General features: G+C 41.6%; 1 protein-coding gene across 1 annotated transcript; it reads right to left on the reverse strand.

Moving 5' to 3' along the window:
* Positions 1-257: 257 nt before the first annotated feature.
* LOC107731216 (olfactory receptor 52K1-like) lies at positions 258-1,211 on the reverse strand. The gene has a single exon (XM_016542237.1). It carries the CDS (start codon positions 1,209-1,211, stop codon positions 258-260), a length of 954 nt encoding a protein of 317 aa, XP_016397723.1.
* Between the last annotated feature and the right edge of the window lie 13,388 nt (positions 1,212-14,599).

A 14,599-nucleotide genomic window follows, 5' to 3' on the forward strand; every position in this document is an offset into this window, starting at 1 on the left:
GATAATTTTACAGAGTTTTGACTGCAATTCAAAATAAAAGAAAACAACCTGGAAAAATGTCAGATTACACTTATTTGCATTTGTGTTTAGGCGACCATTTCTATTAGATGATTTAGATGTGTTTAGACATTATTCATATTTATTATGCATTTATCTTCAAGGTATCATACAGCTTTAAACAAAAACAATAGCTTCTTGTATTAAGCTTATGTGATCAAGTATTATCATGTTATCATCCATTCATTTGTAAAAGCCATTCATTTTTTAATAGGAAAGACCTTTGCATTGTTTATAAACTTCAGAAATGTTTGTCTTATTTCTTTTGTTCTCCATCCATAGATTAGTGGGTGTAGACAACTTGGAAAAAGTAAGTATAAGATGCTTATAAATATACGGTTGCTAGAAGAAATGTTATTCCTTATTCTGTATGACAAAAATGCAATCAAAGCAGAAATCAAAGTAAGTGTCATAATAATGATGTGAGTAATGCAGGTATTGATGGCCTTTAAATGAGCCTTACCAGATCTGAACACAGAGGAAAAAATCACAACATAAGAAATGGTAATAAGAATAAAATCAGTTGTTGTTATAAGGAAAGCAGCCAAAAGTCCTACAATGTTATTAATTGATATGTCACCACATGCTAACTGAACCAATGCCATGTGTTCACAAAAAGAGTGATCAATAACATTTGTTACACAATATGACAGTCTTCCAGCCAGAGTGACCATGGTTACAATCAAGAGTCCATTTCTGATTACTGGCACAACAACAAACTTTACAAAGTTAGGGATTTCCATGCATTTATGATAATAAAGGGGTTTGCATATCGCAAAGTAACGATCCAGTGCCATCCAAAAAAGCAAAGTAGATTGAAATGTTCCAATAAAATGAAGACCAAACATTTGTATCAAACAACCTGTTAGAGAAATCCCACTCAAATTGAATAAAAGACTAAGAAGCATGTTAGGTACAAAAAACATAGGCATTATCAAGTCTAACACAGCCATGACACCTATTAATACATACATAGGAGAATGTAGAGACTTTTGAGATTTGATTAGATATATAAGAATAGAATTTGCTGTGATAGCCAATGAAAACATCAGAAAGAAAGGCAGAAATAAAAAAGGCCTCCATTCTCCTAGAGTGTAGAAACCAATTAATTTGAAGTCTTTGAATGAGATATTTTGTGCAGGAAGTACATTCATTCTGAAAAACCCTATAACACACACAATGTTCTTTTCAAACACATGAACTCGATGAAATTGAGAAGAGAAATTATACAGCGGCTGATCAAGTTTGGCTACAGTCATATAAATTATACTCTGCCAACAAATATAATCTTTGTAGTGTGAAGCTAAATCATTTTCTAAATCACTATCAATTTTCAGTCATATAAGTTGTATTATAACAAAAATTGTATCACTGTAGTGTGAAGCTAAAACATTCTTTCTGTTCTTCTAATGCCAATATAATAAATTTACTGTGATGTAAATTTTAGAAAAAAAAGTTACAATTGACACTTCAAGTCAGAAGTACAATGAATGAATGACTTATCATATGGCTGCATAAACTATGAATAGTTTATATGTAAATAGTAAAATAGCAGTAAATGAATAGTAAAAATGAATAGATTCCTTTTATATAATTTTTTTTTTCAGATAAGATGTGTTATATGTTTTACTTGGTAGAGTGTAATGAAAGCTCGACACGTATCATAAGCTCTAAATACACTGCATTATGTTCCCATGAGTCTGTGTGCTACTCCCACAGAGGAATAGAGCTCATCTCTGCCTGTGACATAGGGTTGAAGTTTTTGTGTCCTTAAAAGCTGATTTACAATACAGCTGCAAATATGCATTCATTCATGCTTAACTAACACACAGATAATGTAATATTATCTGTATAATATTATAAGTTAATATATGACTCATGAAGAATGTCTCAGGTTGCGATATAACGATGGTTCCCTGAGAAGGGAAAGAGATGCTGCGTCTGAGAATAGCAATGCTATGAGAATGATAAGACCCACTTTGCTTCACTGACAAGTGCCATAGTGTGAAATTATGCGAACACAACTACGAGAGCAGCACCTAAGAACCTGGTGCAGAGCTTCAGGGCATACAATTTCCTCGTGGAGAGAGCTCTGGAGTGAAGTATGGTCTCCACAACCTCAGTTGCGAGACCCGAATCTATGAGTTGGGCCCCCTCAGAGGCCAAACCTACCCATGACCGCAGACCCCCCTGTTGGTTTATGTAGGTGACCACTGATGTGTGGTTTTTACAAACAAGTACATAATTGCCCATCATGTCAGAGAGGAAGTGTTTCAAAGCTTGAATTTTTCACTTTAAATGATTCAATTATTCACTTTTTCCAAGGCTGAATTTCAGCCATTGAAATTCAGCCATTGTCTTTTATATCCTTGTGCTAAAAATTTATCACAGAGTTTTCTTGATTCAATATCAAAGTCTGTTCCCTTTCAGTCGGTTACTCCGAGTCATGTCGGTGACCGACGAATTGGAATCTCGCTTCGAGAGACCAATCTACTTTGAGTGTAACTAAACGAGCCAATGCACATTGGCATGCAATTATTGCATCCAGCTGCCGCTGATCACAGCGTGAGCATAAAAAGGCAGCCGGTGCAATGCATACCAGCTTTTCGCTTCGGAGCCGAGCGACAACATCGTTCTGCTCCATCCAAGTGTTTTCAGTGAGCTACGAGTTCAACGCGCTCTTGGAAGCTTCTGGTGTTGGCGGACGGCGCTTCAGCGGTGGTCGTTCCTGTGTCGAGTGGGTTGCACACTTCAGGCTGCACTACCCCCTGTTGTGCTGCAAGCGGCCATTTCCCCTGTGCGCCTCAGCACTAAAAAGAGCATTTCCCTGAAAGAGCAATTTCTCTAAAAGAGCTCCAAGGGTGCGTCTTTGTAAAGACGACGGATCGTCTTTTTAAAGATGCCGTTTCATCCGTGCGTTTATGGGTGCGGTCGTTACCTGGTGCCGGGTGATGGTCACGATCGCTGCCTCACGTGTCTGGGCATGAAGCACGCTGAGGTGGCATTCGTGGATGAGTCATGTTCCCAACGTTGCCTCTGCCGCAATCTAGTGCTCGTTCTGGCGGCAGCCAGACGAGGACTACTTCCAGCAGTAGCGCGGGCGGTCTGAGGGTTACAGTGGTGGCAAACCCCTCAGGTAACCAACCCTCGGGGGCCCACCACTCCTCCAGTGCTCTGCAACCAGCCGAGCCGCCGAAGGAACGCGCTGGGCCCTCTTTAAAGAGTGTACCAGCGGTATCCCTCGGGGCTCCTCCCAATGACCGGATGTCGATCGCTGCATTGGAGGGAGAGCTCTCTGGAGAGGAAGATTCGGCTGCACTGCCGCCCTCCGGGACGGTGGCAATGCCTGAATTGGATCCAGAGATGTCTGCTATGATTTTCTGGGCCGCCGAAAGGGTAGGGCTCGAGTGGAATCCTGCACCGTGTCCCGAACCCTCGAGGTTGGATGATTGGTTTCTCGGGGTGGCTCGCGCTCGCGCCCCGCCCCGGTGCCTTTCTTCCCGGAGGTGCATGAGGGGCTTACCAGATCGTGGATGGCACCTTTTACTGCCAGAAACCGGCCTTTCCTCCTCCCTCACCACCCTCGAAGGTGCAGCGAAGGGGTATTCGGCGATCCCCCCAGTGGAGCGGTCGGTAGCGATGCAGTTGTGTCCTAAGACTGCCTCCTCCTGGTGGGGAGACCCGTTGCTCCCTTCCCGGGCCTGTAGGCATTTGTCTGGTCTGACCGGCGGTGCTTATACGGCTTGCAGGGAAGCTGCTTCCGCCTTACACGCTATGGCGTTACTGCAGGTGCACCAGGCCAAGGCAATGAAGGACCTGCACGAGGGTGGTCACGATCCGGAAGTTCTGAAAAATCTCCAAACCGCCACTGACCTCGCGCTCCGTGCGACGAAGGTCACCGCGGATTCTCTGGGTCGTGCGATGTCCACGCTTGTGGTCCAGGAGCGGCATCTCTGGCTGTGTCTGGCCGACATGAGGGACGCCAACAGGGTTTGGTTCCTTAATGCCCCTGTGTCCCAGACCGGCCACTTCGGCGACGCGGTCGAGAGCTTTGACCCAGCAGTTCTCGGCTGCACAGAAGCAGACTGAGGCGATTCGCACATCCTGCCCCGGCGGGCAGCTGCTGCCTCCACCCCGCCATCGGCCTCACGGTCGACGGTACCCAAATTCTCGACAAAAGAGCAGTTTTCACTCTCTCTGGGTCTCAAGAGGGCACGGAGAGTTGCGGACGGTTCAACCCCGGACCGCACTCATCCTCCTCTGTCGCCAGCAGGCAGCAGTGGGCGGTTCGAGAGCGTCAACAAAGGCCCTACTCACGCACCCTCTGCCAAACTGTGGAGCCAGGTAAGTGCTGCACCGCACACTCAGACCCTTCTTTGGTCTGCTCACAAGCCATCCGAGTTGGGTCCCTGCGTTCCACCTCGCTGCCCCACCGCGGGTACAGCGGTGATTCCGTTGGTCCCACTTGCACGGTATCTGGGTGCCTGGCTAGCACTACCCAGCCCGTCTCGCTGGCTTCTGCGGACCATCAGCCTCGGCTATGCGATTCAGTTCGCCCGGCGTCCCCCCAAGTTCAGTGGCATCCGCTTCACGACAGTGAAGGCGGCCGATGCTCCTGTCTTGCGTGCGGAGATCGCAGTCATACTTCCCCGAACTAATGCTCCTCGCGACAGCCCTTCCCTGGCAGATTCCTCTGAGGAAGGATCTACTGACTCAGAGACGGGGCACCCTGTGGCACCCGCGTCCAGACCTCTGGAAACTTCATGTCTGGTCCCTGGAAGGGACGCCGAGGTTGTAGGTGACCTACCCCAAGTGGTAGTTGACACCATCACTTCGGCGAGAGCTCCGTCTACGAGACACGCTTACGCCTTGAAGTGGAACCTGTTCGTCGAGTGGTGTTCTTCTCACCGAGAAGACCCCCGGAGATGCCGGATCAGGGTCGTGCTTTCCTTTTTTCAGCAAGGGTTGGGGCGAAGGCTGTCTCCCTCCACCCTTTAAGTCTATGTCGCCAAAAAAAAAAAAAAAAAAAAGCGATTGCTGCTAACCATGACCCTGTGGAAGGGAAGTCAGTAGGGAAGCATGACCTGGTCATCAGGTTCCTTAGGGGGGTGAGAGACTTAGGTCTCATATGTGTGATCCACTTTCAAAATTTTAGTATTAAGAAATGGAAGTTCTCTATCATTATGTTCCATATTGAATTTAATCGAATCACAAAAACTATTTATATATTCATAACAAAATATAGTTCCTCAGAGCCCTTGAAAAGTATAAAAATGCCATTGATAGATCTCCGATATAATAGAACTTTATTGGAGAAGCAGTTGTTGAAAAACACAAACCATTCTTGAAAAAAAAACAAAAAAAAAACATCGTTAGTATTGCTAAATCCGGTGCAAAAACAAGAACCCATTGTAATACCTTGAGGTTGCAAATAGCAGTCATTTTCATACAGAAAATTATTTTTTGTAAGAATCTTTTTTTTTGGATACACAAAAAACAAATTTCAAGGATTGAGTTCTTTGCTCTTTGGTGAAATTTATAGAATGACCAATGGCCATAGAATGACTGTCTCCTTCGTGGCCTGGTGCAGTTCTTCGATCGTGCCCTAGCCCACCTCCTTGCCTTTGTCAAGGTCTCGTAGCAAGGTATGCCTGCAACAAAGCCGATGTATGCAGACACACACCAGCCTGACCTGCTGCCGTGTAAGCCTTTCCCACCAAGACCGTTGTTGTTCTACATGACTTGTTGGGTAATGTCAAGGCCTTAAAGGATGATGCAGAGTCAGGGGACAATAGCTCGCAAGTGTCTGTTCCAGCTTAGGCATGGCCTCATACCTGTGCTCACTTATATTCAAATAATTTGATACTTGCAGGCTGAAGAGACAGGAAGAATATGATTTCTTCCATGATCTTGACACCCCAGTGAGGAGATTAGGAAAAAATATGTAGGCCTTGACATGGAGGTTGTGATTTTACTTGTAGGTATTGCTTGCCCAGTTTGCTTTTAGGATGATCTTTCCGCTTCTAAGCCTGTTAGTCAATGTTTAATGGGAGGGTAGGCAATTTCGGAAAGGCTAGCAATAGCAAGCTAGCTTTGAAAGCAAGATCCCCACCCTCCCTGCATAATCACTCTGCAAAGCCACGCCTCCTCCAAAACACATGCACATGCACAGGCAGACCAGATGCTAACCAGTAGGATTGTTTGAGATGCGCCTCGCCTCGCCTGAAATGAAGGCGAGAGTAGGCGGCTGCAGTGAGGGGAGGAGTGAAATAAGTGCAGTCAAGACGGACAGTTCTGACCTCTCGAAGTGGAATATATACCTGTGAGATCAAAGGCAGATATCGCGTTATTCTCACTCACATGCTGTGTTGCTAATAAACATGATATGATTTCAGTTCTGTTGCTTTTATATGAAAATAAATATGATGAACAAGACACTCAAAGTGCTTGCTATTTAATTCCATACGAAAGGTGTATTTATCATCCATTTTTATTTTAATACAAACATGTATTTTAGATTTTTATAGAAATATGACAACAATCACATATCTCACACAGAGATCGCACTGTCATAGTGTTGGGGAACATTCATGCATAATTTAAATACATAATCACATTGAACCAGATAAAAAATAAAATTTTTTAGAAGAGAACACAGCATCACAGTTGTCTGAACCAATGAGCATTAAGCTGTGTCGTCAACAAGTAATTTCCCATCATGCTTTTGATCAGCACAATGAAAGACGGCGTTGGTGGAGGGTTGAATGCAACGTTGTCAGATTACCTCATATCTCATTCACCGGTGAAAAACATTACAGTACAAACCACATGATATTACAATAATAACGCCTTTCATTCTCACTGGAATGCACTGCACTAATGAAGAATCATGTCTGTGCAAACAGGGTGCGCAGAGGTATGCAAATACATATTTTGACAGGCAGGCAGGACAGCCTATCGTAATCTTCAGACTGAACATTTCATGGTCCTACTCCTTCCACAGACGATATAAATATATACAAATAAATTTAGACCACTTAACTTAGTGATTGCTATCGGGATGTGAAGAGAACAATGTCCACCAGCTCCTCATAAGTAAGAGAGTAAGGTGCCGAGTCCTCAATCTCTACTGCCTAAATGCTGAGCACATCTACCTCCACAGAACTAGACAGCTGCAACATCTGGCTGGTGTTTTGACCCTGGACTGTTTCCTCGATTCTGTTTGTTTACTGCCTGTCCTTACCATTGCCTGTTATCTGAATTACTTTTACCTCTGCCTTGGATATTACTGTTTGCTGTTACTGGACCCTGCCTGCATGACTACACCTTGTTTATTAAAGCCTGCCCTGCATTTGGATCCCCAACTAGCATATTTATGATTAATGTCATTTTCTAGGAAGTATTGACTTGGACTGGTTAACACATCAGTGGTTGTCAGTAGGACCAACATCACGCTGTTTTCAGAATTTCTGCTGATTTTGATGAAATATGGTGAATGAGTTAAACAGACCTGAAAGTATACACTCTAATTCAGGACAACTCTGGCCTTGTGGGTCCATTTTCCTGCTGAGTTTAGCTCCAACCTTGATCAAACTCACTGTAGCTTTCTGATAATCCTGAAGACCTTGATTAGCTTGTTCAGTTGTGTTTGACCAAGGTTGGAGCTAAATTCTACAGGAAAGTGGATCTCGATGGTCGCTCTGATATCAGAAAGCATTATCTAATTTGCTAACATGTCATAAACAAAAATGCAAGGGAGGGAGGATTGTTGAACTTTGTGAATGGCGGACTTTTTTTTTGTGAAAATGTAAACAAAAAACAAATAAATAAAAAAAATATTCTGTGGGCACACAGTCTTATAGGCCTACTTGTATTTAGGCCAATCAATTTTGTTGAACACACAAAAGAGCAATGCAATAGGTATCCATATGAAAAAAAGTAACTCTCGATAGCTTTAACTCAGTGCTCATTACTAAACTGTGTTTATTTGACCAGACATCTCAAAGGTCTTAAGGTTTTAGTTGCTATAACAAGGTTCAGACTAATAATACATGCCAAATTGCACTCAAGGGCACAGGTGTAAGTTCAGAATGGTCCGAGAGACACAGTTGGCATCACCAAGGGCCCAATTATCTCTTGTCCATGTTATTTAGACTTGCTTGTTCACAAATGATCACAAGTGATATCATAACTATATTCGACAAATTACATCATCCATTTACTGTACACTGAGTCATGGACAGTCTGTTATATCAGAGGCCCATTTCAAAAAGGAAGTTAAGTGAAAACTCTGAGTATGTTAACCCTGAAATGAGGGAAACTCTGGGTTTTCCAATTCAGAATGGAAGGTTTGTCAAACCCGAGAAAGCAGGGTAAGTCAAGTCAGTTTCTGAAAGAGAGGTAACTCAGACCATGTTAACTTACACTGTGAAACCTACAGCCTGGGTACAACCTGGTCGGAAACCCAGAGTTTCTTTTGTTCTCCTCCCCCTTTCAAAAGCGTAAGCGATGTTTAAATACCTCATTCATTCATTCATTCATTCATTCACGCTGTAAAAAAATGCATTTCTTAGTATTTTGGAATGTAAAATAAGTGAATTTTACTTAAAACAAGAAAAAAATATTAATACAAATGGAAACAAGATTATTTTTCTTAAACCATTGGCAGATAATTTGCAAAAAAAGAAAAAAAAAATACACTTAAAAGACCAAATACCTTATGTCATTTTTCTTATGTAGAAAATGCATATTGATTTAAGAATCTTTAAATATTTTGACTCGAAACAACAAGACAAAAATACTAAGTAAGAAAAGCATTTTTTTTGCAGTGCATTCATTCATTGTACATATTTTCATCATGCAGACACTCTGAAAGTGACAAAAATGGCATGTCCTCTTATACTGAATCCTGTAGATATAGAGGCTGCATTAATTCGTAGGGAGTTACATTTACATTGGGAGAGGATTATTTCGATTTTTTTTGCCATATCTGCATGCATATTTATTTGAGGGGTACCATGTTTAAATATATTGTTTTCTAAACTGTATAACATCAGGGATGCAGAGCACATTAGTAAGGTTGCTGCATGCAGAGCAGTAAGGAAAGTGTGCCTTGCTCTCACGCTCTTTCTTATAACATTTTTGTAGTTTTCTGAGCACAAACCCATCAAAAATAAAGCTGATTTCTGTATGAAATGGAAGGATGCCAGATGGAAGGGTAGTTCGAGATATATGCCTGAGCCACCACCACCACCACAGCTGTTAAATTTATTTGGTCATCTTTATTTCCTACAAATACAAAAGCAACAGTTATTCTTTTTCCTGTTGGATTTTAATATTCTTCCAATACTCTGTATGGTGACAATGTCCTCTTCATCTGTTCTTCATTATTTTTGCGAGCCTGCTTGCTCTTGGCTGAGTAGAAGTCAAATGTTAATTTCATTACTCTAATTAAGAAATGAAACAGTTTGGATTAGAGAACATTTAATTATGTGAAAAGAGCATTAAACTATGTGGGAAAAGCTGCTGCGCACTGAAATAGACACGGAATTATATTTATTTAATATGTCAAATGTTTGTAAAGTCATGTAGGCTACACTCACCTTTTATGCTTAAAGCTTTACCTTGATTGAATTATGTTTTTATGTTTTTAGCTGCTTTTTTTTTTTTTGCCTGTGGGATACCATGAAAATTAACATTACTTCAGTAATTTACCGTTATGCCACTTTTTACCTTTGATATTATAACAGTGATTACGAATTAAAGTTACATATTGACTCGGAAGAATTCAGACCTCTTTTTGTCGGGTGCTGTTGCCATGGTGAATCATAATTTCGGAGTTCCATTGATCATAGCTTTTCATAGTCATAGTGCACATGCTAAACTCAGAGTCAGCCTACTCAGAGTCGATTGAGCTACCTCGGTTCAGCTGTACTGAACCCCGAAAACTCAGTTTCCCATCTCAGGGTAAGTCAACTCAGAGTTCAAGTTTAAACTCAGAGTTAGTTGAACCTCCTTATTGAAACGGGCCCCAGATGTTTTGGCATTATTTACTGTGTTAATTGTACATGTTTGAAATAAATAAGAGCTACAAGGTTTGTGTGTGCTTTACATATGGAAAAACAGTGCACAACAGAACAACAGTAAAAATAAAGTTGCTCATGACAATGTAACTAAAATCTCATGGTGGTTAACTTTGAATCATGCACTGTAAAATCCAATAGTTTACCTTACTTAGATAAAATTAGTTATCTTTACTTAGTTGATATATTTACTAGGTTTTATTAAGTTACAGCTAATTTCAAGGCAAATAAAACAATTTACTTACTGCTTTTAGTGATACTTACTTAAAACATTCAAGTAGCCACAAAGGAACCAATGACATCAATACACCAGTGAGAGGCACCAGTGCACTAATATGTTGCTAATGTGCAACATAACAACAGAAGAAGAAGAAGAAGAAGAAGAAAGTTTTTGAGGCGGGGCAATTCTTAATATACTTTTCATTCATTTCCTCCAATTCTGCAGTTCTCTTTCTCTAGTTGCATTCACTTGTTTCCCAAATTCATTTTGTATGTTGAATTGTCAATACAACTGAAACATTTCAGAGAACATCACATAAGCTAACTTCATAAATTGATGTTGATTTTCCAAAAATATTTTGTTTGAACTCACCATTATAGTCATTAGTGCTCCCTTTGGTTGGGCACTTGGAACTTCATTTATATTATAATAATTCTCTTCCTATTTATGCAGCAATGCAACGTGATAATGATATTATAACATGATATTATAATATAATATAATATAGGACTGAATATTAACAAATACATTTGCTTTCTTGTTCCAACCCCTACTTCTTTACCAAAAGGGCCATTTGTAATTCCTAATGGCACTGAGATGTTTATACTGACTTATAATGACTGGATGCTTACAACTGATAGTGGAGATTAGGACAGTGGCCAGTCCCACTCTCCTTCCTTTCCCATCACATATCAGCTCATAGAGGTGTTTATTTTAAATAAAAATGAATCAAATATTTTTAAAGTGGGTACAAAAAGCCTAAAGGGTCTTTAATATAACTATAATTTAAATTGGTATAGTGTCCTCATGTTGCTTGGATAGGCTGCCACATCGACCTTATACTACCACTATACAGATGTAGTTGGATTTAGTGGGTAGGTGTAGGAATTAGCTAATTGGAAAGGGACAATTAAGGTTGTAAAAAGACAGCATCCATTTATGATTTTAATATGTTGTTGTTTTTTCATACTTTAACCCGATTACCCTATTTTTATTTAACCTTTTATTTAACCTTTACCCTATTTTATGCTTTTCTAACTATCAACCCTAGGACTTCAGACCTGCTCCTGGGGACCCACTGTCCTGCAAAGTGTGTTTCCAACTTGCTTCAGCTTGTCACGTATAGTCTGATTTAATTTTCTGTTCCCATTTGCCTGCCTGAGTTTTCTAGTTAGTTTCCTTGGTTGTCAATTAGTCACTCACACCTGTTTTTTTTTAAATTTTTTATTTTTTATTGCACTCTAGTATTTAAGCCCTGTGTCCCTGTCTGTGAACGCACAGCTTAATGATTTTTTGGTGAAGAGTAACATTGCAGATACATTCCAGTCAGGGTTTAGAGCCAGCCATAGTACAGAGTCAGCTTTTTGAGAGTTTCTAATGATATTCTACGTGGTGTTGATACTCAAAGTAGTGTCATTCTATTACATTCGACACAGTTGATCATAAGATTCACGTTGGCATTCAGGGTTTAGCCTTGGAATGGTTATCCTCATTTTTAAAAGATATAACTTTTTCAGTCAGTCTAGCAGACTACTCTTCATCTGTTGCTCCTCTCAATTTTGGGACCAGTTTTGTTCTCCCTTTATATGCTCCCTTTAAGATCGATCTTTGAAAAAGATGGCAATCATTATCATTTGTATGCTGAAGACTCTCAAATTTATTTACCTTTGAAATGTGGGGATACATTTTCCTTTCAGTCTCTGTATGAATGTTTGACTGAAGTTAAGTCAAACATTCATACAGAGATTGAAAGTTAAGTGTTGGTTGGCTAACAATTTTCTCCAACTGAATGAGGATAAGACTGAGTTCATTTGGTAAAAAAGGGACGTGGGGAGGATGCCACTGAGTGCCATGGGTTGCTTCGAGGGAAAAATCGTTCGGTTTCTGAGTTCAAATCATAAATTACTCCTTGTGGTTCCTTGATCTCATTTAAAATGCAAAGGTAATCGGTAGGGATGCACCGATACCAATACTGGTATCGGTATCGGCCCGATACTGAGCTCCTGTACTCGTACTCGTACTCGTTAAAATGCCCCGATACCAAACGCCGATACCACACAGCATGTGATAAGTGCCATATTCAGACAAAGAAACACCGACAACCTTTTCTGTTGCAGCTCCAAGGCTTTGTAATGACCTTCTTCTGTCTGTATAATCTTCTCCTACATTTTGTCAGGAAAGGGACGTAGGACTCAAATGCAGTTCAAACAAAAGAGAGAGTTTATTCTGAACTTCAGAACACAAAGTCAGCAAAAGAGTGAAACACAAAAGTCAGGTGAATGAAGTGGTGTGGTGCTCCCTGCGCACACATCCACCAAGACAGAGGGCTGAGAGGAACTACTGGAAACGTCCAGTGTAGCACTCCCAATCCGGCCTCACTGTCCACATACGAATAATTAATTCCTCGGCTGAGGATCCTGGAAATAGTGCAGAAGAGTTAGAGGAGAGTGAAAGCACACAGGACAGCACACAGGTGAACGGCAGGAAGCAGTCGGAGAAGGTACCGGTCATAACACATTTAGTGTATTTCAGAGTGCGCTAAAAACTCATCTGTTTTCTTTAGCTTTTGAAAATGCTTTAAATTTGTTGTTTATTATTGTGTGGTATGTGTCTTATTAGTTTATGTCTATTTTTATTCTTTTATTTATTCTTCCTTTACAGCACTTTGGTTCCCCATTGTGGTGTTGAAAGTGCTTTAGAAATAAAGTTTGAGTTGAGTTGAGTTGATATGCGATCCTGAACAACACCGTTACAGAATACCGGACCTAGACCTAGAAGATTTTGTGTTTTTTTCCCCCTTTTGTTCCTTTTCAACTGAGCCTGCCATTGCCCCAGAGCCAGAGCCTCACAAAATGTCTGACCAGGTGCGCGAGCTGCCAACATTGCCTGTCCCTGAGGGAGTGCTCATGGAATAAGAGGGTATGGAATGGAGCCCTGCCCACACTCCCACTACTTCTCCCACCTCCTCTTCCAAACACTGCCTGTTCCTCAGCCTCACCTCCGCTGGCTCCATCAGGCTCCCACATCCCTCCGGCTCCACCTTGGTCAGTCACAGCCTGTCTCCGCCACAGGATTCCACTCCTCTGGCTTTGCCTTGTCCCTCCTTCAATCTGGCTCCGTCTGGCTCCTCCTTCCCTCTGACTCCGCCCTTTGTCACTCTGGCTCCGCAGCAGTCTTCTGGGTCCCCATCTCTACCTCAGTCGCATGGGCCGTCAGCTCTGCCTTGGCCCTCCGGACCTGCGGTTTCACCCTGGCCCTTCAGCTCTCCAATTTGGTCTTGGGCTCCACCTCAATCAGCTCCGGCTCCTCCTCCATCCATCGGCCCCTTGGTGTTGTCAGCCCTACACTGTAAAACCCAACAAGTTAACTTAACTCATTTCTTTGAGGAAGCTGATTACCTCAATTCAATTAAGTTCAATTAATTCAGTAAAAAAAACACACATACACAATAGTTATGAGTACTCTGAAAACCCTGAACCTATAATTTCAGTTCACTAAAACAAAGATATTTCTTAATATACAATTAAACTATACACTGCGATCATATATTTATATTGAGTAAAACTAGTGAAATTACAAACTTTAAATAAACTGAGAGTGCTTGCTGTTCACTGCTAGCTCACAATAGCACACACAGTTAAACCCTACAAGTTAAGCTAACTCATTTTATTTTTAGGAAACTGATTACCTTAATTCATTTAAGTTTAGAAACCAATAGTTCCCTTTCAGTCGGTCACTATGAGTCACGTCGTGACCGATGAATTGGGATCTCGCTTAGAGAGACCAATCTACTTCGAGTGTAAACTAAATGAGCCAATGGACATTGGCATGCGATGATTGCATCCAGCTGCCGCTGATCACAGCGTGAGCATAAAAAGGCAGCCAGTGCAACGCATACCAGCTTTTTGCTTCGGAGCCGAGCGACAGCATCGTTCTGCTCCGACCAAACTGACTTCATGTGTGACGAGTTAACGAGCTCTAGGCAGCTTCTTGTGTTGGTGGATGGTGTTTCAGCGGTGGTCGTTCCTGTGTCGAGTGGGTTGCGCACTTCAGGCTGTACCACCCCCTGTCGTGCTGCAAGCGGCCATCTCCCCTGTGCGTCTCAGCACGTAAAAGAGCATTTCCCTAAAAGAACCTTTTTTCTCTAAAAGAGCTTACACGGGTGCGTCTTTGTAAAGACAACGGATCGTCTTTTTAAAGATGCGGTTTCACCCGTGCGTTTCTGGATGCGGTCGTTACC

This window comes from Sinocyclocheilus rhinocerous, unplaced genomic scaffold, assembly GCF_001515625.1.
Source record: "Sinocyclocheilus rhinocerous isolate Xijiao unplaced genomic scaffold, SAMN03320098_v1.1 scaffold5089, whole genome shotgun sequence".
Lineage (NCBI taxonomy): Eukaryota > Metazoa > Chordata > Actinopteri > Cypriniformes > Cyprinidae > Sinocyclocheilus > Sinocyclocheilus rhinocerous.